A 26282-nucleotide genomic window follows, 5' to 3' on the forward strand; every position below is an offset into this window, starting at 1 on the left:
GACAGCCCTGGGTCTTCTCCCCCAGTGCCTCAGAGGTCATCTCAGAGGCAGCAGCCTAGCCTAGTTTTTTAACATATCAGGCTTCTGGGTCAGGCTTGGAGGTTCATGCCTGTAATCCTAGCACTTTTGGAGGCCAAGGTGAGAGGATCGCTTGAGGCCAGGAGTTTGAGATCAGCCTGAGAAACAAAGCGAGACCTCTACAGAAGCATTTTAAAAATAGCCGGGCATGGTGGCATGTGCCTGTAGTTCCAGCTACTTGGGAGGCTGAGGTGGGAGAATCACTTGAGCCCAGGAGGTGGAGGCTGCAGTAAGCTGTGATCACACCACTACATGCCAGCTTATCTCAAAAAAAAAAAAAGAAAAACAGGCTTCTTTGCAATATTGTTTTATAGCAGGTTTTACTTGGCATAACCATGTCAAGTCCATAGGCCTGTAGGATCATGTATGTTCACATAGCTAGTGACTTTTGGAGGCTTCCCCCATGAGTTGTGCCCTGCACTAGGCCTGGGACCAGACTCTTCACGGTGTCCCCAGAGGCCTGAGTCTGATTCCCAGTAACACTGTCCTATTAGGTTACCCCAAGCAAATGCAGTCCCTTCTGTGAACCTCGTATGGGGCTTTTGCACATCCTGAGCCCAGGCTGGTTCCTCTGTGAGATTTCACTGAACAGAAGGCCCACTGCTCTAAAAATAGGACTGAAAAGAGAGTCAGCAGGGTCCTCTCAAGGAGCTGCTGCTGCCCGGGCTTCTTCAGGGCTGTTTGTGCTCACATTCTGCCCAAAACTTGGTCTTCAGTACCCTGGCCCATGACAAACCAGAATTTTAGGAAAACCTAGTAGTTTGGGAAGAAGTGGCAAAGCAGAAGACTGGCAAAAGGGGAAAACAGAAGGTAAAGTGAAGCTGGTCAGGGCCTCGCAAAGCACCATGGGGATACCTCATATAGGGCACATACCTGCCCGACATTTGGTAGGTCTCATCCAGTCCTTAGCATGTCACCTTGCAAGCAATATTAGATGTCTTTTGAATTTTAAAACAGTTAGTGTTTATTGATAAACTTTAAATACCTTGGCCGGGCGCCGTGGCTCACACCTGTAATCCCAGCACTTTGGGAGGCCTAGGCGGGCGGATCACAAGGTCAGGAGATTGAGACCATCCTGGCTAACACGATGAAACCCCGTCTCTACTAAAACTACAAAAAATTAGCCGGGCGTGGTGGCGGGCGTCTGTTGTCCCAGCTACTTGGGAGGCTGAGGTGGGAGAATGGCATGAACCCGGGAGGCAGAGCTTGCAGTGAGCCGAGATTGCACCACTGCACTCCAGCCTGGACAACAGAGTGAGACCCCATCTCAAAATAATTAAATAAATAAATAAATAAATACCAGCAGAATTATTCCATGTGTAATGGTTAATTTATTGATGATCCTGGATAAGCCAGGTATTCCCATTTTTAGAGAAACTGATTTATTGCATTGAACCCATGGCTGGAGTTGGTAGCAGGGGGGTTCCCACAAGAGGGGACCCCACAGCATCCTGAAATGGAGCCGGTTTGGGATTCCAAAGAAAGAAGCATCAAACACCAGGGTGATCTGGCCAGAGCGTTTATTAGGGAAACTTATGTATAGAGTGGTGTAGCATGTCCTCAAGACAGACAAGGGAAAAGAGAGGCTTTACCCAGCCTCACCCACAGAGTGGGTTAGGGTATGGAGTTTCTATGAGGGTTTAAGAAATTTGACTCAGGGCCAGGACCAGTTTTTCTTTCAGTGTTTTGGGTAACAACCTTGATGCTTTTATCAGTGCCTGGGAATGTTCAAGGGCCTGGTTTGGGTTCAAGCCTGCTAGGAAAACCTGCAGCTGGCTGGGTCACAGAGAGGTCAAGGTACTCTGTCATTTTCAATCTGAACATGGAAAGAAAGGAGGTGGGCACTGGGGGGCCCCACTGAAACTCTAAAATCCTGCTTTCCTAAAGAATTTATCAATACCTGGTTTATTCTCCCAGGCAGTTTTCCCTAGGGCCCTTCCCTTTGTCTCCTATTCTCCCAAGATTTGGTTATCTGTTCACAGCGTGGCCTTTAACAGCCTGCTGGTTGTGGCCTTGTTCCCACCTCCCTCCAGTGCCATTCTCTCTCTTGCCATCCTTTCAAACCACTAGTCCTTCCCCACGGCTGTGAAGGGTTGATGTGGCCACCTGGGAGCCCCTGCACTTATTGGAGTCAAGTGGGTCTTGACCCAGCTGGGAACCTCAAGAACCCTGAGTCAGGGATCACTTGAGCCCTGAAGCTTGAGACTTCGGTGACCTATGATCTTGCCATGGCACTCCAGCCCGGGTGACAGAGCAAGACCCTGTCTCAAATTTTAAAAAGAAAAAAGAAAAAGAATTCTAAATCAGGTTCCTGGGTGGGTACTGGTTAGGTGTCTGAGAGGCTCTGAGCACTTCTAGGGAACCAGGGTGGATGTTCTGGCAGGGGGAAAAAGCCAGGTTTGTTTTTGGTCCCAGCACTTTTGGAGAGGCAGGCTCTTCTAGAGAATCCTAGGGTGGGGATGGGGGTGGTCTTAGGTCCTTTCCAAACCGCAGATATATGACACAGTGACCATTTGTGCTGCTTCCTGCTTTTCTGGAGAGCCAGCACTTTTTTTTTTTTTTTTTTTTTTTTAGATGGAGTCTCGCTTTGTCACCCAGGTTGGAGTGCAATGGCGTGATCTCGGCTCACTGCAACCTCCGCCTCCTGGGTTCAAGTGATTCTCCTGCCTCAGCCTCCTGAGTAGCTGGGATTACAGGTGCACACCACCATGCCCAGCTAATTTTTGTATTTCAAGTAGAAACGGGGTTTCACCATGTTGGTCAGGCTGGTCTCGAACTCCTGACCTCGTGATCTACCCACCTTGGCCTCCCAAAGTGCTGGGATTATAGGCATGAGCCACCGCACCCAGCCGAGCCAGTACTTTTGATCTAAGAGGGAACTGACATATATCAAGGGTCTACTCCTATGTGCTCTCTCATTTTCATCATGTTCCTTTTCACTTTAATGATCCCCGTTTTATAGATGAGGAGACTGAGGCTTAGAGAGGTTAAAAACATTCTGTACGAGAGGCTGAGGCAGGAGAATCATTTGAACCCGGGAGGGGGAGGTGTTAGTGAGCCGAGATTCTGCCACTGCACTCCATTCTGGGCAACAAGAGCGAAACTTTGTCTAAAAGAAAAGCAAAACAAAACCAAAAAAAACATACTGTATATCCTGTCACCCGGTATGTTTCCGAACCAGGACTTAAACCTAGTCTGCAGTAAGCCCCGGTCTCCAATGTGTCAGAAAAGGTCGGGGACAATTAAGGAGGACTTCTCTTCTACTTTGCCTGGCCCACAGCAGCCCATATTTCTGCCATCGTTCTGTCTCCCACCCCCAGATGCTGTTTGCCAGCCCAGGCTTGAATGGGTGTCATTCTCTCTGCAGATCCCAGAAATTATCCATTTCTGCTGTGATTTCCTCATGTCCTGGGTGGATGAAGAGAACATTCTCGATGTCTACCGGCTGGCAGAGCTGTTTGACTTGAGCCGCCTGACTGAGCAACTGGACACCTACATCCTCAAAAACTTTGTGGCCTTCTCTCGGACTGACAAGTACCGCCAGCTTCCATTGGAGAAGGTCTACTCCCTCCTTAGCAGCAATCGCCTGGAGGTCTCCTGCGAGACCGAGGTATATGAGGGGGCCCTTCTCTACCATTATAGCCTGGAGCAGGTGCAGGCTGACCAGATCTCGCTGCACGAGCCCCCAAAGCTCCTTGAGACAGTGCGGTTTCCGCTGATGGAAGCTGAGGTCCTGCAGCGGCTGCATGACAAGCTGGACCCCAGCCCTTTGAGGGACACAGTGGCCAGTGCCCTCATGTACCACCGGAACGAGAGCCTACAGCCCAGCCTGCAGAGCCCGCAAACGGAGCTGCGGTCGGACTTCCAGTGCGTTGTGGGCTTCGGGGGCATTCACTCCACGCCGTCCACTGTCCTCAGTGACCAGGCCAAGTATCTAAACCCCTTACTGGGAGAGTGGAAGCACTTCACTGCCTCCCTGGCCCCCCGCATGTCCAACCAGGGCATCGCGGTGCTCAACAACTTCGTATACTTGATTGGAGGGGACAACAATGTCCAAGGATTTCGAGCAGAGTCCCGATGCTGGAGGTAGGACAGGGTGCTAGCTGGTCCCTTTGTCTTCAGGTGATGCGAGGGTGTGGAAGTCTTGGGCTGAGAGAGCTGGTCAGGTTCCCCCCAGCCTTTCACATGAGCATGACTTGTCATTGTGGAATGAAGTCTGGGTGAATTCAGAGAAGGTGGACAGCAGTGAGATAAGGGAAGGGGACATGTGGATCCCCTTCTTTCCGGCATGCCCCTACTCAGAAACCCACTTACCCTGGACCCTTGCTCGGCCTCTTTGGGGCAGGCTAGGTTGTGAGTGCATTGTGCAGGAGGAGACGGGAGGAGAGAGGAGCCCACAGCAGGAAAGGCAGTCGGATGGGATGGAGAGGACCTAGGAGCAGTGCCAGCTGAGCAGCCTCGCCCTCCATCATGCTCTCTCTGAGCTTTGATGCACGTTGTTTCAGTTTCCCTTCGCCAGTCAGCTTTGCTCTTCTCTCTTACCTGCTCACTAATGGTGGAACAGGCTTCCTGCTGCTGTGCCTGAGCAGCATGCAGTCTTCAGCCCAGGGGAGTGGTAAAGGCCAAAAAGCATCACCGAGCCTCGTGCTACATTTCCACTCTGCCCTGCAGTCAGCCACGCACTTGGCACTGTTTCCCCTGGGAAGAGGCAGTTTTCCCAAGAGAGGGTTTTGTGGACTGCTGTGGTCCGCAGGATGCGCCTGGCTCTATCAGTCACTTAGGCTGTGATCTCACAAATTCATTTCTGGGCAGAGCAAGGGACAGTGGTTCAGGCCCACAAGCCTCAGCTACCATTAGATTTCCAGGGACCCCTCCACCTTACCTTGGTGCATGTGAGAAATCTCCCTACCCTTCATGCTGAAAGATGGAGCTGTGCTGGAGAGAGAGAGATTGCCAACTATTTCCAGCAGCCATGAGCTAGATGCTGACTGAGTTCATGTTCATGTTTCTATTTTCTGGGGTCAGGTTGGGGTAGGGCCTGGCCATGCCACTTGGAATCAAGCATAGTGATCCTGGCCAAGGAGGAGAAGGCCATTTGTCAGCCACCTCTCTATGCCTGGCCCCAGGAAGTGATCTCCTTTGTTAAGCTGATGAGACTCAGAGGTTTGCAATAACACATTGTGGTTAAATATGAGGAAGGGCAGGTTTCAGAAAAAAGGAAACAGCTACCTTCATTTCCTCTCTAAACAAAAGTTGTCCCCCCAGTGGGTGTGGCCACACCAGGTTTAGACTTCCCTTTGGCCAAACCTTAAACCCTCTTTTTCAGGGGGATCGGTTTCCCAGTTGGGGGGCCAAGGCCAGACCACCCTGCTGAGAGCAACCTACAGACCTGCAAAGCCAATCTCTCCAGAGTGTTTTGGCTTCTGGCCCTTAGCAGAAGGTAGAGACAGCTGTGTGCCCGGCAGGAATGCTGGATGTTTCCACAGAGCTGTCCCTGGGGGGGTGACAGCTTGGGATTCGGCCTGCCCCCATCCTCTGTCCGCCTGCTATGGGCCATTGATCTTACTTCCACTTACAGTAGGAGTCTGAATTTCCCCTTGTGAAGGGGTGTGAGGCCAAAGCTGAACTCTGGGTAATGCTAATATTAGCCCCTGTAACCAATAACCAGCCCCAAACTCCTGTCTGAGAGTAGGTTCACAATGGCAAGTGGGGTCGGCAAGACCTGCCTTGAGAGAGTAGGTATCCACAGAGTGGAGGTGGCGAGAAGGACCGCAGCCCTACTGGTTAACCCAGGGGTGTATCATCTCTCTAGAATGAAGGCATCATTAACTTTCCAGTGGACTCAAAACTTCCAGATGAATCCTTAATTTGAATATTCTAAAATTTGGTTCTTTCTCTGCTTTCTCATTTCATCAGCCTTAGAACTGGTGAATTCTAAAAGCTATAGGCTTTTAGAATATAAGGAAACAAGATTTTGCAGTAAATTAGGCTTTGCTTTTTGAGGAGTTATTACTTACCAGGTTATATCTTAAAGCATTGATACAGAAACCGCATATTTAAAAACCTTACCTCTCTTGGAGCAAATGGTGCTTGTCTCCAAGATACCACTTTTTCTCTTTCATTCCTTCTTTCTTTGCATCTATATTATCTGCATCATTCCTTGTACCTTTCCCATAGCCATAGCCCTGTGGATTACTGAACACCAACTACATGGTATACCTAGTAGTAGCTGGTTACATGTTGCTATGTGTCCCGACCCTACTTAAAATAATAATTTAGGCTATGTGCAGATCATGTCAATAATCCCAGCACTTTGGGAGGCTGAGGCAGCAGGATCTCTTGAGCCCAGGAGTTCAAGATCTCTTGAGCCCAGGAGTTCAAGATCAGCCTGGGCAACAAAGCTAGACCTCATCTCTACCAAAAAAAAAAAAAAAAAAAATTAGCTGGCCCTGATGGTGCGTGCTTGCAGTCCTGGCTACTTGGAAGGCTGAGGCAGGAGGATCACTTGAGCCCAGGAGTTTTAGACTTCGGTGAACTATGATCATGCTCCTGTACTGTAGTCTGGGCAACAGGGTGAGACGCTGTCTCTAAAAAAAATTTTTTAAATAATAATGTAATTTTTCCTTGGGCATTTTCATGGCTGCTAATATTTTAAAGTACATTTAATTTTTTTTTTTTTTTTGAGACAGAGTCTCGCTCTGTCGCCCAGGCTGGAGTGCAGTGGCATGATCTCGGCTCACTGCAACCTCTGCCTCCCGGGTTCAAGCCATTCTTCTGCCTCAGCCTCCCGAATAGCTGGGATTACAGGTGCCGACCACCACACCCAGCTAACTTTTTTGTTTTTTTTAGTTTTTTTTTTGAGATGGAGTCTCACTCTTTTCTGCCCAGGCTGGAGTGCAATGGTGCGATCTTGGCTCACTGCAACCTCTGCCTCTGAGGTTCAAGCAATTCTCCTGCCTCAGCCTCCCGAGTAGCTGAGATTACAGGTGTATGCCACCACGCCTGGCTAATTTTGTATTTTTAGTAGAGACAGGGTTTCACCATGTTGGCCAGGCTGGTCTTGAACTCCTGACCTCAGGTGATCCGCCTGCCTGGGCCTCCCAGAGTGCTGGGATTACAGGTGTGAGCCACCATGCCCGGCCATTTTTTTGTATTTTTAGTAGAGATGGAGTTTCACCATGTTGACCAAGCTGGTCTTGAACTCCTGACTTCAGGTGATCCACCTGCCTCAGCCTCCCGAAGTGCTGGGATTACAGGCATGAGCCACCATGTCCGGTCAGTACGTTTAATTTATTTAAAAAATTTAATAGACATTAAAACATTAATAGTCATGAAAATGCTTAAGTCATGGAAATACAGAAGAAAAACAGTTTACTGAATGAGACAGAGTCTCTCTGTCTCCCAGGCTGGAGTGCAGTGGCGTGATCTCAGCTCACTGCAAGCTTCACCTCCCGGGTTCACGCCATTCTCCTGCCTCAGCCTCCCGAGTAGCTGGGACTACAGGCGCCCACCACCATGCCTGGCTAATTTTTTGTATTTTTAGTAGAGACGGGGTTTCACCGTGTTAGCCAGGATGGTCTTGATCTCCTGACCTCGTGATCCTCCCGCCTTAGCCTCCCAAAGTGCTGGGATTACAGGCGTGAGCCACCGTGCCCGGCCACAGTCTACTGAATTTAACAAGAATTCCAGAATATTTTTGTACCAACTCTAGGGTTCCTGTCTGAGTTTACAATAGGATGATACAAATCTGAGTTAAAGCGACTCTCCTAGTCAGTTTCAGCTGCTATAACAAATACTATAGATGGAGTGACTTAAACAACATACCTCTATTTCTCACTGTCTGGATACTGGGAAGTCCAAGATCATGGTATTGGCCAATTTAGTCCTGGTAAGGTCCTTTCTGTCTGTGTTCTCACATGGTGGAGAGAAGGAGCTGTAGTCTCGGGCACTAAGCCCATCATGGGGCTCCACCCTTATGACCTGATCACCTCCCAAAGGCCATGCCTCCCAGTACCATCACACTGGGGGTCAGGCCTTCAACTTAGGGGTTTTGGGGGAATCTAAACATCTAGTCCATAGCAATAAGTAAAACTGTTTATATCTTTATATGCAAAAATAAAGCTTATTTTTATTAGAAAAATATTACTTGAGGACTTATTCTAATAAAGTAGAAAATTAATTCAATAAAGAAGAAGAGGGATACAGGACACAATAGGGAAATAAGAAATCAGTGGAACTTTGGCTATGTCTAAATTATTGACATATGGTATCACTGTTGGTGTCTTTTTTTCTTTTTTTTTTTTTTTTGTGGGATGGAGTCTCACTCTGTTGCCCAGGCTGGAGTGCAATGGCATGATCTCAGCTCACTGAAACTTCCGCCTCCTGGGTTCAAGTGATTTTCCTGCCTCAGCCTCCCGAGTAGCTGGAACTACAGGCACACACCACCATGCCTGGCTAATTTTTTTATATTTTTAGTGGAGACGGGGTTTCACCATATTGGCCAGTCTGGTCTTGAACTCCTGACCTCGTGATCCACCCGCCTCTGCCTCCCAAAGTGCTGGGATTACAGGCGTGAGCCACCGCGCCCGGCCCTACATGTGTCTTTAAATTTGAAGCCACAAATCCACATGAACTCAGCTTAAAAAGCTGTGAGGACAATAGACTCAAAGGAGCAAACAAGAGCACATGGAGGGTCCTATCTCACTCTGGTTGCAGACACTTGGGGTGCAGATGGTGATTGAGCCAGACTGAACACAAGAGAGGAGAGACTTGTATATAAAGGAGCATGGCGCACAGGAAAGTCAGTGAACCCCAGCCAGTTGACGGGGCCCTGTGAGTGCTGCGTCCCAAGCCTGGACTGCTGGTCCCCAGCCAGACCTTCTGGCTTGTGCCCCAGGTCATGCAGGTCTCAGACCCTGCCTTCTCAGGAGGCCTTTCCTGATCACTGCAAGGGAGCTCTGCCCTCCCCAGGCCCCACTGACCAGCAGGTCACTCATCTCCTTACCTCCCTTTCTTTCTTTCACAGTGTCTGTCATTATATCGAGCACTCGTTTGCTCTGGTTAGCCTGTTTCCATTCTGCAGGGGAAGGCAGGGCCCTGACCTCTTGAGGCTCCCTCTGGATGTAGTGCTGAGCACTGTGCGCCATCCACAGTGGGAGGCCTGGGAATGTTGGTAGAGTGAATGAATGATTCATTGCTGATAATCTTATTCCTTTGTTTAATTCATTCAGCAGACAGAACATAATCTGCCCTGAGCCAGAGGCTACACTGAGGTCTAGGAATATAGAAATGAACCCTGATCCATTAGAACCCCCAAGTTAACAAGGACCCTTTTCATGCTCGTCTTTTATGATTCCTCTTGATAGCATTTCTAGGCAGGTGATATCACCTCATTGGACAGGTGCAGAACTGAGTGAACCCCAAGAGATTAAAACTGATGCCCAGGCACACCCAGCTAGACAGGGAAGAGCCCAGGATTCACACCAGGTCAGGGAGACCCAGGTGTGTGTTCCCTCTCCTGTTGGCCCTGCCTTCTGAGGCTCCTGTTTGCTGCATTCCTGGTAGGCGGCGGGGAGGGGCTGGCCACACTACAGGGGCTGCAGGAAGCAGCTGCAGAGCACAGCTAACTTGTGCTTTGGAGCAAAGGATGAAACTGATCTTTTCACTGACCAGCGTAGGGCACAGGCCAAAGAAAACTTTGGTTACCCTCTTGTGAGCCAGTTGAAGTTAGACTTGTTCTCTTTGGAATAAGTCTTCCTCTGCAGAAATAAAAACACTTGTCTGAAAGAGGCTATAACTATCGTGGGCTCTTAGGCAAGGATGCTTCAGATACTGGCTTTGAGCTCACTGGGTCCTGGCCCCTCATGGGTCTGTGATCATCTCTGCTCCACGTTACAGGCCACGCTCCCTGTTGGTGCTCAGCCCAGGAGCCCTCCTTGGGTCTTGGCCAGACTCCTCTACCCTCGTGGGCCTGCTGCAGCCAATCTAGTGCCTTTTCTCCTATGGGGGTCCCTGGAATCTCATACACCCTGCCCTTACAGAGCCTGCAGTCCAGGGTGGGAGTTAACCCTTTCCACTTTCCCAGAGAGGGAGACCTTGAGTGGAGGGGAGATCAGGAAACTCAGGGCTGGCAGCATGGTGGGAGGAGGTGAAAGTATGATGACCAGAGCCTTGTGTGTGCTGCTGTTGACAAAGCTGAGGGTATGATGGGTGCTGTGTGCAGGGCGTGCCTGAGCAGACCACTCCTGATGGAGTGCTGGGGGAAATTCAAGGCTGGGAGGCCAGTGAGGGGGCTGATGGCACCCATCCAGTGGAGAGGCTGTATTTGGAGGCCCTCTTGAGTGGGAGCAAGGCTATGTGGATGATGAGATGAGGTAAGTGAGATGAAAGTGGCTGTACAAACAGCCATTGAGGCTGAGGCAGGAGGATTGCCTAAGTCCAGGAGTTTGAGACCAGCCTGGACAATATAAGTCCCAGGTGTCAAGATCTTGTCTCTAACAAACAAACAAAAAAATAGCTGGCGTGGTGGTGTGCACCTATAGTCCCAGCTACTTGGGAGACTGAGGTGGTAGGATCACTTAAGCCCAGGAGGTCGAGGCTACAGTGAGCCATGATTGTGCCACTGCACTTCAGCCTAGGGGACAGAGAGACCCTATCTCCACAAAAAAAAAAAAAAAAAAAAAAAAAAAAAAGGAAAGAAAAAAAAAAGCCATTGGACAGCCCAGGTAGACAGTTAGGTGGAAACACAGGAGGCTCCTGGCCATTCCTTTCATGCTGTGTGTGGGGGAGCACCTGTGCTCAGGTGTGTAACAGCCTGCGGGCCTGGCTGTAGATCAGTGTTGCACTGGTATGTGGGGCAGTTGGGGAGGGTTCAGGCTGGGCTGAGGCAAAGCAGAAACGGGACCAGAACAAGAGGTGCAAGCCTGCGGAGCAGCCTCCCTGCCTAGTCAGTGCTGTGCTTTCCTCATGTCTCGGCACAGGTATGACCCACGGCACAACCGCTGGTTCCAGATCCAGTCCCTGCAGCAGGAGCATGCCGACCTGTCTGTGTGTGTTGTAGGCAGGTACATCTATGCTGTGGCGGGCCGTGACTACCACAATGACCTGAATGCTGTGGAGCGCTACGACCCTGCCACCAACTCCTGGGCATACGTGGCCCCACTCAAGAGGGAGGTAAGGAAGCCCTCGAAGAGGGGCCTTCTTCTGCCTAATTTCCTTCCCCAGGATGTACAAAGAGTGAGAGGCCCAGGTGTCAAGGCCTCTCCCAGGTCAGGGAAACAGGCTCAGTGAGCAGAATCCATGCTTCTCCAGAGACCCTGCATTGAATGCATTGATGAGGCCCCATGAGGTTCAGCCAGTCCACCTGGGGAGGCTCATCAAGGATCCAGACCCCATTGCTCAGAATTGTACCCCACTTGTGAGTCTCACATGCTGAGACTTTGTCACACCACCTTGGCCCTGGCAAGCTGCTTTAACCTTGTAGTTAAAATGTGGGTAGAACATTTGCTCTTTGTGCAGCTGAGATGAGCTGGGACACTTCCAGAGATGTTAAACAGGAAGGGACCCTGAGAGCTCACTGGCCTATCCTCAGACCTCTTCCCTCTAGGTCCCCTGAAGGGTAGGGCCTTCCAGAGCCAAGAAGCACTCTAAGGTTTTATTTTTTATATTAAATCCTATGTTTGAATATTGGGACAACTCGAAAAAAAAATCATGTGCATCCTATATAACACCTTGGTTTATTCCAATTTGAAGATGTTTAAAATTATGTTCATTGTGGAAAAGTGATGTTTTAGGGAGGTGCCTCTCTTTTATCTTACGACTTTGGGGTACTCGGGCCTGGTGTAACAGCCAGTCATGGGATCCCAGGGAAGGAACAGGCCTTGCTGGGCCCCTACTTCCTGGGTCTCAGCCTCCGAGAACAGGGTATGCACCCTGCTAGTACTGGCATAGCATTTGTGGAGCACCTGCTATGGGCCAGGTACACCTTTGGGGATTCTCGAGCACCCGAGAGGCAGAGGATTGTGTGGGGGGCAGGTTCTACCTGCACTGCCTCAGGGAGTTTAGCAAGAGCTCTGGCCCTGGTAAGCCTCTTTCCAGTATCTCTCATGACCCCCAATTCCCCCAGGGACTTAGACTTTGACTTCAGGAGGTCAGGGCTAGTGTCTCCTCAATGGATCCAGCTCTTCTTTATCCAGGTCATTCACACAGCCCACACAAATTTCTGTCTCTTGGGCAGCTGTGAGCTACAACCTGTGGCCTGCTCCTTGCTCTCAGCTTCTTTGGGGAGAAGGAAGCCTCCTTGGAAGGACACTCCCTACCCCCATCCTGGGGAAAGGAGCAGATTTTGCATGGAGAAGATCAGGTGGTCCTTGAGACCGAGTGGACAAGGAGGGCTCTTGGGTTCTGTTCCAGGAGGGGTGTTGGGGGAAGCCTCCTAGGTGGGTGTTGTGGGAGGGGCTTAGCAGTTTCTTTGTCTGCGGCAGCTGGAGAAGCAGCAGTTCTCCAGCTTGGCCACAGAGGGGCAGCCTTGGCTTTCAACCAGCTGCATCCTGGCTGCCGGTGTTCCTTCCTTCATGCACGCATTCATTCCGCAACTACCAAGCACCATGTACCAAGTCCTGTGAATCCAGTGGTGACAAGAAATGAGAAAGACTCCCCACTCATGGTGTTTACAGCCTTGTAGGAGAAACCACTCTTAACCAGCAAACAAATCAATAAAGTGGTTACAATTATGGTAAGTGAAATGAAGAGGGGGCTGAACTGAAGGATTTCCAGGGAGGAGGCTCTGGTAGGATGAATCTAGAGGGACTTTTTGGGGAATGTCCATCTAAGGAGATGTCAATTAGACCTGCCATTTACAGAAGGAGGAAATGTTACTGGGAATGTGTCCTCGGTTCTTGTCTTCTTCGTTAAAAGACTTTAAGCAAGAGACATGCATTAACGAAGATTAGTGTAAGGTAGTTTGTTGCAAAAGCGAAGGTACATTCTGAAGGCCGAGTCAGAGCAGGCTGCTCCCGAATAAGATCGCCCCAACTGGCACTGGGAAACCTCCCTTACGGGAGGCTTACATGATTATTCATAAATGGGCGGGAAGAGGTGTTACTCATAAGCATGTTTTGTTTGGGTGGACTTCTAGCAGCGCATGCACTGTGGCTCTACATGCCAGTGCATTTATCGCATGTCCCATTAGCATCTTAAATCTTCACCCAGGAGGTGTGTTTTTTACCATTACAATGAACAAAAGGTTACTTTCGAAGCAAGCAAAACTGGGGCAAACTATACAACACAGGCTCCCAGGGGTGGAAAGTCCCTTGTGAGGTTAGTTCCTACTTGAGCTGAATAAGCTTAACTGAAAGAGGGGTTGGGGCTATTGAAACCCCAGGTGTGGTTAACAAGTCTCAGAGGTCATAGTCCCTCTGGGCATGCTAGGAGCTGAGGCCAACCTGGAGTCCACTTCCCTGCTCATATCTAACCATCTGCCTAGTCTAACAGAAGGACCTTCCAGGGCACGAGAGGGGCTCACAGCTTTCCCTGAGCAGGAGAGGAAGCATGGGGCATGCTTGTAGAAGAAGAAAGCCCGAGGATCAAGAGCAGAGCAAGCGAGGCTGGCCCTGAGTCATCACGTGGTGTGGGCTGAAGACAGCAGTAGCCTATGCTGGAACATAGCTGTGGAGCTGGAGGGAGATGGGAGGGTTCAGAGTGTAGTGTGGAGGTTAACTGATCAGGCTTGCTTGATGGATCAGATGTTGGGGAATGAAAAAGGATAGGTCATGTTGGCAGGGCGCGGTGGCTTACGCCTGTAATCCCAGCACTTTGGGAGGCCCAGGCGGGCAGATCACCTGAGGTCAGGAATTCAAGACCAGCCTGGCCAACATGGTGAAACCCCATCTCTACTAAAAATACAAAAATTAGCTGAGCGTGGTGGCGGGTGTCTATAGTCCCAGCTACTTGGGAGGCTGAGGCAGGAGAATGGCGTGAACCCGGGAGGCAGAGGTTGTAATGAGCCCAGATCACACCACTGCATTCCAGCCTGGGCAACAGAGCAAGACTCTGCCAAGACTCCGTCTCAAAACAAACAAACAAAAAACCTCACAGGATTGGTACACTGAATATTACAAAAAGCCAATGAAAGAAATAAAAGAAGATGTGAATAGATGGAGAGACATACCAAGTCCATGGATTGGAAGAGTAAGAATAGTAAGAATGTCGGTTCTTTCCCAACCCAATTAATAATACATATATTAATACAGAATTCCTTATATTGATATAGTATTAATACAGGAATACTAGTATTCCTATCAAAATTTCAGGAAGGTTTTTTGTATTATTAAGGGAAAATGAAAATGGAAGCTGAGGTTTGGATATACCCCTAGGCCAACTGCCTGTAGCCATGTAACTGAAACTTAAGCTTTCCTCCCTCAGTGTGATAGCATTACAAAGAAAGCTTATGCAGCTCCACATGCACAGTAGGGAACAATATTCTTCCTCATTCAGGCTTTATAAACTGTGTTGTAACTGCTATGAATTGGGGCTTCATATCACTTCCAGTTTGGGGTTTCCTGGTTCATGAACTCTTCTTTTACATGCACAATAAGCTTTTTAAAAATTTTTTTATTTGTTTTTTTTTTGAGACAGAGTCTCACTCTGTCACCCAGGCTGGAGTGCAGTGGCATGACCCTGGCTCACTGCAACCTCTGCCTCCCTGGTTCAAGTGATTCTCCTGCCTCAGCCTCCCAAGTAGCTGGGATTACAGGTGAGCACCACCATGCTCGGCTAATATTTATATTTTTAGTATCATGAGGGTTTCACCATATTGCCCAGGCTGTTCTTGAATCCCTGGTCTCAAGGGATCTCTCTGCCTCGGCCGAAGTGCAGGGATTAGAGAAGAGCCATCACACCCAGCCTAAAATTTTTTTTTATTGCCAGGCGCAGTGGCTCACGTCTGTAATCCCAGCACTTTGGGAGGCCGAGGACGGTGTATCACTTGAGGTCAGGAGTATCAAGACCAGCCTGGCCAACATGGTGAAACCCCGTCTCTACTAAAAATACAAATATTAGCTGGGTGTGGTGGCACGCACCTGTAATCCCAGCTACTTGGGAGGCTGAGGCACAAGAATCAGTTGAACCCAGGAGGCAGAGGTTGCAATGAGCCGAGATTGCGCCACTGCACTCCAGCCTGGGCGACAGTGAGACTGTCTCAAAAAATAATAATAAAATAAATTTAAAAATAAATAAATTTTTTTATTTTAATTTAATTTTACTTGTGACATTAGATGTAAATGAGATTATTCTGAAATTTATATATAAAGGCAAAGGAACTAGAATAGCTCAAATAATTTTGAAAAAGAATGATAAAATGGGAGGAGTCTGCCCAATTTCAAGATTACTACATAGCTACAGTAATCAAGGATGTGGTATGGATAGAGTGATAAGACACATAGATCAGTGAAACAGAATGGAAAACCCACAGACCTGGGTAAATATGCCCAGTCATGTTACACATGATTTTGGACAAAGGTGCAGAAGCAATTGAGTGGAGGAAAGATACCTTTCAGCAAATAGTACTGGAGCAATTAGACATCCATCGGCAAAAAAATGGATCAACCCAAGTCTCATACCATATACCAAAATTAACTCAAAATGGTTTATGGAGTTAAATGTAAAACCATAGAACTTCTAGGAAAAAACAGAAGAAAATCTTTTTTTTTGAGACCGTTGATTTTTAATATTTTCTTAAAAAATACAAAAGAAATTAACTCTGTAGTGCAGGTCAGTACGCTTCAGGGAAAGAGGGAAACATGGAATTTCAGAGCAAAGGTTGTTTAGGTTATCACATTCCCATACTCCCAATACCCATAAAACAAGAATTTCACTCCATGACACAGAGGAACATTGAATGATAGCTCAGAAATGTTGATAGCTGAGGTACTGAAACTAACAAAAGGATTTTGGTTGTCCTTGATTATTCCGTCCTGTGATAAATAAAATCTACACTAAAGGACAGGTAAGGAAAACTTATAGCAGAAAAAAGACTAAATGTACCAATCACAGCAGTACAAACCACTCCTTGGCAGAAGTGTGCTTCTAAAAGAATGGGGCAGTAATCAGGGGCAGTAACTAGGCTACTGTCACTCCCAGTCCATCCCCAAATAAATAGTGTGGAAGTGTAATAGTGTAGTAGTATTTGATTCAACAAAGAAAGGCTTTCACCCCCATTCAAGGCAAACATTGCCATGGCTAGATGACCCCTGGCAGGCAATAAGATGACTGTAAAATCACAGATACTTCTAGTTTATCCCCAGTGATACTGAACTCCCACATTTATGTCATCTTCTCTCATCCCAACATTTGTTCACTTTTTTATGCTGTCTCCAGTATGAAAGACCTTGGGGAAATAAAAAGATCATTCAAATAATATACCCTTCTCAGTCTTCCAGGTTATGTAATACTTCAGTGCTGTTCTAGGTTCACTTGCATTCCATCAAATTCATTTAATTCACTTATTCTAACTTCAATTCTGATATACAAACCCTGACCTCCAAAAGAAGTGTCAGATGAGTCTCTCTCCCTTGCCCCCAAAGTTTTGTGGGGCTCTCCCTTTTGTTTCCCTTTAGAATGGAACTGTGTTGCCCCTAGCTACCTGTAGATTAGAAAATGTATTTGTTCCTGGAAAAAAAAAAAGACTTGGATTTTACCAAGTTTACTTAAATTGGTATCTTTTCAATCATCTAGGCTGGATATTGCTCACATCTAGTAGGCTATACTCACCTTAGTTCTTTGCAACATATGAGGCACAACATACATATAATACAGCAAGCACGTGGTAAGTTAGAAATGACAGGAAAGTGCTCCCCAAAGCAGTGGGAGAGGCAGTGTGGTCTCTCACATCCATTCAGTGTGCATTCTCTTCCCTGGAGTATCTGTTACCCACCCTTCTCAGGAACAACAACCAGGACAAGCGGGAGTATGTGTCAAATAAGTACAATCATCACTGCACTGGTGCCTGTAATCACCCTGTGCACATAGTGAGAAACAGACATTCTGGAAAGGATTCTTGATTCTCCCACTAACTGTCCACTGGACTGGTCACTAGCTCTGGATGGTGCTCCAACAATGGTCACTTCTCGTTGAGAACACACACACCAGCATCACAGCGTTGGGTTCCCATGGATGTCACGACTTCCCAGCTGTCAATGATAGGGTCGTAACATTCAGTGCTACTTAGCAGGGACTTGCGATCATATCCTGCAATTGCATACTCTCCCCCGAAGCACTGTGGCCCCTACATAGCATCGTGGAGTGGTCATACTGGTGGCAGTTGTCCAGGAATCAGTGCGAATGTTGTATGCTTCAACGGAAGAAAGGTGGGCTGTACCATCAAATCCCCCCACCACATAAATACGGTCATTCAGCAGGGCTACTCCTCCACCAGAACACTTGGTGGCCATTGGTGTAACATTAGTCCAGTGTCCTGTATGAGCGTCATATTTCTCAACTGAATTTAAGATACTCAAGCCGTCATATCCTCCTAGACAGTGAATCACTCCACTGGCCACTACGAGTCCGGCACCTTCCCAGGCTGTCTGCATATCTCCCAGCATGCTCCACTGGTCAATGTTTGGATCATACCGCTCCATACTGATCTGACACCTGCTTCCATCAAAGCCTCCAGAGACATAGGATCAAATCTCCCAGGGTGGTGGATCCAGCAAGACTTCATTGGACATTCATAGGGGCCACAGAATACCAGACCCCATCCTCATCTGCTGTGTAGTCTAGACATTCCACTGAACTAAGGCAGGAACGGCTATCATAGCCACCAATGACCTAGATCTGGTCATGTAGGGACACTGAGGCCACATAACGTCTCTTACAAGTGATGCTTGGCAAAAAGCTCCACTCCTGAGTCTTGGGGTCATATTTCTCTACTGTGTCGATGGGAGACTGCTGGCTTCTGAAGCCCCCAGCCACCAAAAGCACTTCATTGGCTCCTAGGCGAGCCCTTGTCCTGGGTCCCTGCATCTGACTCTGAAGTTCAGGCCTCAGATGAAACTTCTTTCCTTCATCAACCAGATCCCCGCGTTGTAAACCACAACGGATGAAAGGCTCAGCATCTGTTACATCTGTGATATACCTGAGGGTTAGCAGGGGCATCCGCATATACTGTAGCCAGTTAGGCAAGGATTCTTTCTGCCCTTTCTTGACATGCTTCACCCAACTGAGGACAGCCTCAAAGACTGGTTCTTCAGGATCCATCTGAATTTCATCGCACTCGATTAGCTTTTCCACCTCTCCTTGTCTCCGAAGAATGAACTCTTCATGCTGTACCACTTCAGGAAAATTCTTCTGGCTAAAAACCTCAGCTGCTTGTGTCAGGTCAACACAATTGTGGGTTTCAGCAAAATCCCTAATACCCAGGCAATTAGAAGGGTCCAACTGACTTTCTAAGAACTCACAGCAGGCTTGTTTCACACCTTTCAACTGAAGCAGACAGGCTGCAGGAAGCGGTTCTTATACATTCTCCATGTCACATGTACTGTTTCTGTGTACACAAAGTCCAATAAAATTTCCATGGTAGAGGCAGTCAAACCTTGGATGTCAACATAAGGTTTCCCCTTCTGTGAAATCTCACTAGTGAACATGGCACAGAAGTAATCACTACAGGCAGCCAGCACAATCTGATGGGCAGGGAAGTCTTTCTGCTCTACTCTCAATGTCACATCACAGAGGGTGTTGCTCTTCCCGAGGGAGTCCATTGAATTGAGGATTGATTTAGCATGAGTATTTGTCATTATGTCTTTGGGGGCCATATGCCTCCCATAAAGCAGTGCGGAGAAAGAACCAAAATGGGTCCTTGGATTCTGCAGCTCTGCTCCTGAACCCACACAGCTGCGCCAGGGCCTGTCCCCAGCCTGTGGGGATGGAGTGGGGCGCGGGGCCAGCAGGTGGCTCAGGAGGAGCCGAAGCGTCGTTGTTGCCGCCGCCCCGGCCCGGAGGCTTTGGAGCTGTCTGGGTCTGGTCCCTGCGGCCACGCAACGTGATGACCAGAAGAAAATCTTGAGGATCTAGCTAGGGCTAGGCAAGGAATTCTTAGACTTGACCCCAAAAGCATGAGACATAAAAAGAAAATTGATAAGCTGGACTTCAAAATTAAAAAATATTTGCAAACCACCTATCTGACAAAGGACTAGTATTAAATAAATACATATATAAAGAACTCTTAAAACTCAATAAAAGGCCAGGCATGGTGGCTCACACCTGTAATCCCAGCACTTTGAAAGGCTGAAGTGAGCGGATCATGAGGTCAGGAGTTCGAGACCAGAGACCAGCCTGGCCAACATGGTGAAACCCCATCTCTACTAAAAATACAAAAATTAGTCGGGTGTGGTGGCACACGCCTGTAATCCCAGCTACTTGGGAGGCTGAAGCAGGAGAATCACTTGAACCTGGGAGGCGGAGGTTGCAGTGAGCTGAGACCATGCCATTGCACTCCAGCCTGGGCGACAGAGTGAGATTCCATCTCAAAAACAAAAACAAAAAACCTCAGCAAAATACTGCAAATAACCCCATTAGAAAGAGGGCAAAAGAAGCCGGGTGTGGTGGCTCACACATGTAATCCCAGCACTTTGGGAGGCTAAGGCGGGTGGATCACGAGGTCAGGAGATTGAGACCATCCTGGCTAACACGGTGAAACCCTATCTCTACTACAAATACAAAAAATTAGCTGGATGTGGTGGCGGATGTCTATAGTCCCAGCTACTTGGGAGGCTGAGGCAGGAGAATGGTGTGAACCCGGGAGGCAGACAGTACAGTGAGCCGAGATTGTGCCACTGCACTCCAGCCTGGGCGACAGAGCAAGACTCTGTCTCAAAAAAAAAAAAAGAAGGCAAAAGAGTTGAAGAAACATTTCACTGAAGAGGATATACAGATGGCAAATAAGCATATAAGGAGATGTGTAACATTATTAGCTATGAGGGAAATGCAAATTAAAGCCACAGTGAGAGAACTACCTCAGGATGACTAAAATAAAAAGTAGTGACAATACGAAATACTGGTGACTGTGCAGGGAAACTGTGCTCATGGATTGCTGAAAGGAATGTGAAATGGTACAGCCACTCTGGAAAACAGATCCGGCAGTTACCATCCTGGGTATTTATCCCAGAGAAATGAAAACTACTCTGTATACGTTAGCCAGGCATGGTGATGCGTGCCTGTAATCCCAGCTACTCCGGAGGCTGAGGCACAAGAATTGCTTGAGGCAGAGGTTGCAGTGAGCCAAGATTGTGTCACTATACTCCAGCATGGGCAATAGACCAAGACCCTGTCTCAAAAATTTAAAAAATAACTTATCCGTACATGAATATTAATAATAGCTTTATTGGTAATAGCCAGAAACTGGAAACAAATCAGGTGTTTTCAACAGTGAATAGTTAAACAAGCTGTGGTAGATACACATGGAATACTACTCAGCAACAGAAAAGGAACTAACTATTGGTACATGTTGAATGCCCTTTATCTGAAATGCTGGGGACCAGAAGTGTTTTGGATTTCAGATTTTTTCAGATTTTGGAATCTTTGCATTATAGTTACTGGTTCAGCATTTCTTACCCCAAAGTCTGAAATGCATTTCCTTTGAGTGCCGTGTTTGTGCTCAAAAAGTCTCAGATTTTGGATGTACTCAACCTGTACATGCAACAACCTGGTAGAACCTGGGTTGGGGTAGAAAGCCAATGTCAAAAGGTTGTATACTGATTTAATTCAGACAACACTCTTGAAGTTACAAAATTGTAGAAATAGAGAAGAGATTGGTGGTTTCCAGGCCTCAAGGAAAGGATTAGGGTAAGGGAGGTGAGTGGATGTCACCCTAAAGGGCAGCCCCTCGGGATCCTGGTGGTGATAGGACAGTTCTGTGGCTGTGTCCACGTTAGCATCCTGGTGGCGCTGTGATAGAGTGACACAGGCTCTTACCATTGGGGAAAGAAGGCACGTGAGACCTCTGTATTGTTACTTCCAACTACACGTGACTCTACATTTATCTCAAAATGAAAAGTTTAATTAAAAAGAAAAACCTCGGCTGGGCGTGGTGGCTCATGCCTATAATCCTAGCACTTTGGGAGGCCAAGGCAGGCGGGTCATGAGGTCAGGAGATCGAGACCATCCTGGCTAACATGGTGAAACCCTGTCTCTACTAAAAATACAAAAGTTAGCTGGGTGTGGTGGCGGGCGCCTATAATCCCAGCTACTCAGGAGGCTGAGGCAGGAGAATCATTTGAACCTGGGAGGCGGAGATTGCAGTGAGCCGAGATCGTGCCACAGCACTTCAGCCTGGTGACAGAGCGAGACTCCATCTCAAAAAAAAAAAAAAGAAAAAAAAAACCTCCCCAGACCCCTACTGGTGATAGGAGAAGACCCGAACCAAACCCCTGGTGTGTGTCCCTCCTCCCCACTGCTCTGTCCACCTCTCTAGACTCTTGTTTTCCCACCGCATGGCCTCAGGGTTAGTGACTTGCCCGGTAACATAGCTCTGGAGCCTCCACACCCTGAGGGGCTCCTCTACCCTCAAAACACCCAGGGCCTTGCCTTGGGGCCTTCTGTTGGCCTGCTGGGTGTGAGCGGGTGGGTTCTGGAAGTGGTAGGGCCAGAGTAAGAGGTGCCCGTGATGGGGGCAGGCTGGGCCCTGTGGAGATAGCCCACCAGAGGGAGGGTAAAAAGCCCACAAAAGGTTCAGGACCAGAATCAAGAACCATGTGTATTTTTCTCCCCACATCATGAGTTTGGTGTCAGATATTAGTTACAAACAGATTTTAAAAGCAGTGCTAGCAGGCCTGGAGGATTGCATGTCCAGTGGGAGTAGGGGAGAGGTGGAGGCCACTGAGGGCGGGTCAGCGGTCCCCAGGGTTCTGTGGCTTCTTCCAGACTGGCTTGAAAAAAATGCTTTTATTTTCTTGGAGTTCCCCCATGCAGATGTTAACTTTAGGGGCAAAGGAAAGACAAAGGTTACATTTCATCTCTGAGTCTATAGATGTATCCCCTATTGGGAAGAGGTTAGAGGTCAATGACTAGGACAGTATGTCCTGTGAGAATTGAGGGAGGATTCTTGTCTGTATGTGAGGAGTAAGTAGGAAGTGGTGAAGCCTCACAGCGTTGTCAGGCAGGTGTGGGGTGGTGAATGGCCTTGACAGAATACCCAGCCACCCTTCCTCACTGCCGTCTCACGCCATTTCTCCTGGTGGCTCCACACAGGTGTATGCCCACGCAGGCGCGACGCTGGAGGGGAAGATGTATATCACCTGCGGCCGCAGAGGGGAGGATTACCTGAAAGAGACACACTGCTACGACCCAGGCAGCAACACTTGGCACACACTGGCTGATGGGCCTGTGCGGCGCGCCTGGCACGGCATGGCAACCCTCCTCAACAAGCTGTACGTGATCGGGGGCAGCAACAACGATGCCGGATACAGGAGGGACGTGCACCAGGTGAGTGGGGCCTGGGGCTGTCCACACCCGTCATCATTCCCAACCCTCTCAGTTGTTACTGATGGAAAATGTAATTGAAACATTGCCTTTTTAAAATAGACTATTTTTTAGAGCAGTTTTAGGTTCATAGCAAAATTAAGTGGAAGGTACAGTTTCCATACACCCCCTTTTCCCCCCATACACATATAGCCTCCCCACTGCAGACCTCTCGCTCCAGAGGGGTGGATGTGTCACAGTTGTTGGAACTGCATTGATGCGTCACCATCAACCAGAGTCCACAGTGTTCACTCTTGGCACATTCTATGGGTTTGGACAAATGTCACCATGACAGTATCACACACATACATGTCTACCTTTGCTTATTATTCTTAAAAACTTTTAGGCCGGATGTGGTGGCACATGCCTGTAATCCAAGCAGTTTGGGAAGCCAAGGCGAGAGGATCGCTTGAGCCCAGGAGTTTGAGACCAGCCTGGGCATCATGGCGAAACCCCATCTCTACAAAAATACAAAAATTAGCCAGGTGTGGTGGTGCATGCCTGTAGTCTCAGCTACGTGGGAGGCTGAGGTTGGGGGATGGCTTGAGCCCAGGAGGCGGAGGTTTCAGTAAGCTGAGATCACGCCACTGCACTCCAGCCTGGGCGACAGAGCCAGGCCTTGTCTCAAAAAAACCAAAAAAACAAAAAAACAAAACTTTTAGAGCCAGGCTGGCAGCACATACCTGTAGTCCCAGCTACTCAGGAGGCTGAAGTGGGAGGATCCTTTCAGCCCAGCAGTTGGAGGCTTCACTGAGCTATGATCACACCGCTGTTCCCCAGCCTAGGTGACAGAATGAGACCCTGTCTCTATTCAAAACAAAACAAAACAAACAAAACAACAGAACAAAACTTTTATTATAAAAATATAACCACATTGCAGGAACTTTAAAAAATAGAGATGGGTGGCCGGGCGCGGTGGCTCACGCCTGTAATCCCAGCACTTTGGGAGGCTGAGGCTGATGGATCACGAGGTCAGGAGTTCAAGACCAGCTTGGCCAAGATGGTGAAACCCCATCTCTACTAAAAATACAAAAATTAGCCAGGTGCGGTGATGGGCACCTGTAATCCCAGTTACTTGGGAAAACTGAGGCAGGAGAATCGCTGGAACCTGGGAGGCAGAGGTTGCAGTGAGCTGAGATCGCATGACTGCACTCCAGCTTGGGCAACAGAGCAAGACTCCATCTCAAAAAAAAAAAAAAAATACAGAAGGGTGAGGAAAAGCATTCATAATCAGGCCCCTGCAGCACTGTTTTTCAGTAAGACCATTTTCAGTATTGACCGTGTATGTTTTCTGCCTGATCGTAGTCAAAGAGCATCCCATTCTGAGCCAGGCACAGTGGCTTACGCCTGTAATCCCTGCACTTTGGGAAGCCAAGGCAGGTGGATGGCTTGAGTCCAGGAACTGATACCAGCCTGGGCAACATGGTGAAACCCCATCTCTACTAAAAATACAAAAAAAAATTAGCCGGGCATGGTGGCTTGCACCTGTGGTCCCAGCTACTTGGGAGGCTGAGGGAGAATCAACTGAGCCCAGGAGGTTGAGGCTGCAGTGAACCATGATGGTGCCACTGCACTCCAGCCTGGGCGACAGAGCGAGACCTTGTCTCAAACAAACAAACAAACAAAAAAGAGCATCCCATATCCCATTCTGCTTCTCTCAGTGACTTTTGTCCTGGGCATTTTCCAGTTTAACACTCAATCTTCATAATCCCTTCTTGTGTCTAAGTTTTAACTATTCCAAATAACATGACAAGTAATAGTTGCTTTGTTGAGTTTTTCAGGTATTTTGGATTATTTCCTTAGGTTCATGCAACAGTTCTCAAAGTGTGATTCTCAGACTAACAGAGTCGCATCACCTGGGAACGCTGTTTTATGAAGCACCTCAGAGCCACTGATTTGGAAGCTCTGAGGGTGGGGCTTGGCGATCTGGGTTTTAACAGGTCCTCTGCTTGTGAGATCCTCTGGGCCAGTATATTAGTTTTCTATTGCTTCAGTAACCTATCACCACAAACGTAGCAACTTAAGATAAATTTATTCTGCATTCATAAGTCCTCTGACATGGGCCTTGCCAGGCTAAAACCAGGGTGTGGTCAGGGCATCTTTCCTTTGTGGAGACTCTAGTGGGGATCTGCCTCCCTGCTCAGGTGGTTAGAAGAATTCAGTCCCTGGCAGTTGCGGTCCCATTCCCTTGCTAGCTGTCAGTTGAGGGCCTTCTTGGCTTCTAGAGGTCCCCACTTTCCCTGGCTTGGGGACACTTCATCTTCAAAGCCAGCAGTGGCAGGTTGGGCCCTCCTCACTTCCCAGCTCTCTTGTCTGGCTTTACCCTTCCTTTTTTTTTTTTTTTTTTTTGAGATGGAGTCTTGCTCTGTCACCCAGGCTGGGGGGCAGTGGTGCAGTCTCAGCTCGCTGCAACCTCTGCCTCCTGGGTTTAAGTGATTCTCCTGCCTCAGCCTCCTGAGTAGCTAGGAGGACTACAGGTGTTCGCCACCACACCTAGCTAATTTTTGTATTTTTAGTAGAGACGGGGTTTTGCCATGTTGACCAGGCTGGTCTCAAACTCCTGACCTCAGGTGATCCACGCACCTCAGCCTCCCAAAGTGCTGGGATTACTTACAGGCGTGAGCCACCACCCCCGGCCTCCCCTTCCACTTTTTTTTTTTTTGAGACAGAGTCTTGCTCTGTCGCCAGGCTGGAGTGCAGTGGTGCTCTTGGCTCACTGCACCCTTCGTCTCCCGGGTTCAAGCGATTCTCCTGCCTCAGCCTCCCGAGTAGCTGGGGTTACAGGCATGTGCCACCATGCCCAGCTGATTTTTGTATTTTTAGTAGAGACGAGGTTTCACCATGTTAGCCAGGATGGTCTTGATCTCTTGACCTTGTGATCAGCCCGCCTTGGCCCCCCAAAGTGCTGGGATTACAGGCGTGAGCCACCACGCCCGGCCTCTCCCCTTCCACTTTTAAGGGCTCATGCAATTGGATGGGTCACCTGGAAAATCCAGGAAAACTGCCCCATCTCAGGGTCTGCACCCTTAATCCTTTTTTTTTTTTTTTTTTTTTTTGTATTCTTGTACCCTTGATCCTATCTGCAAAGCCCCTTTGGCCACTTAAGGTAGCATATTCTGGAGATTAGGAACTAGACATCTTTGGGGGCAACTATTCTGCCTACCATAGCTAGAGAACCAAAAACGGCTAATCAGTCAAGAAGGTAAGATTTTTATGGCTCTTAATACTTATTGCCAAATTCCTTTTCTGGCTGTCAGACAGATACATAGTAGTATGGCTTTACCACGCCCTCAACAGCATTGGGTTTTGTGATTTTTCTTCCCTGCAGTGGTTGCTAGTTAACAGTTGAAAAATTTGTCTCTGATGTTTTGATTTTGCATTTCTTGAATTACTAGTAGGTTGAACATTTTTCCACGTCTTTGTTTACTGTTTTGGACAATTTTGAAGACAAGAGAATATTGATGTTGATTACTCCGCAAGGAATTACTTCCACTTTCTGTCTCCTCCCCCTGTCCTACTGCCTGTGCTGAGTGCTGCAGGGGAGGTTAAAGACATTTCAGTGGAGTCCATGTCTCTCAAGCAGCTTCCGTTTCCTGGAGGGGAGAGAAGCAGTGCCCTCAGAGATGGGGAATGACCACATGCTGATGGGGGCACAGCCACACACTCAGAGGCAGAGACTGGCTTAGGGCCGG

The 26282-nt window shown here is 48.3% G+C and overlaps 1 protein-coding gene and 2 pseudogenes across 5 annotated transcripts in view; 1 reads left to right on the top strand and 2 right to left on the bottom strand.

Annotated features, from left to right (window-relative positions):
• The window catches only part of LOC100596141, a 240503-nt pseudogene that overhangs the window by 156174 nt on the left and 58047 nt on the right, over positions 1-26282 (bottom strand).
• The window catches only part of KLHL22 (kelch like family member 22), a 50342-nt gene that overhangs the window by 22853 nt on the left and 1207 nt on the right, over positions 1-26282 (top strand). For 3 of the 4 annotated variants that reach the window (XM_030815801.1, XM_030815803.1, XM_030815802.1), the window contains 3 exons: positions 3446-4164; positions 11058-11250; positions 22321-22554. In XM_030815801.1, the coding sequence (XP_030671661.1) occupies positions 3446-4164; positions 11058-11250; positions 22321-22554 (1146 nt within the window). Of the gene's footprint in view, positions 1-3398; positions 4165-11057; positions 11251-22320; positions 22555-26282 lie in introns of all 4 variants that reach the window. The other variant, XM_030815800.1, reaches the window with a different exon arrangement.
• LOC105740039 lies at positions 16324-19240 on the bottom strand (annotated as a pseudogene). The gene has a single exon (XR_004030956.1). The product of XR_004030956.1 is annotated as a kelch-like protein 12 pseudogene (transcript).

This window comes from Nomascus leucogenys, chromosome 7b (genome assembly GCF_006542625.1).
Source record: "Nomascus leucogenys isolate Asia chromosome 7b, Asia_NLE_v1, whole genome shotgun sequence".
NCBI lineage: Eukaryota > Metazoa > Chordata > Mammalia > Primates > Hylobatidae > Nomascus > Nomascus leucogenys.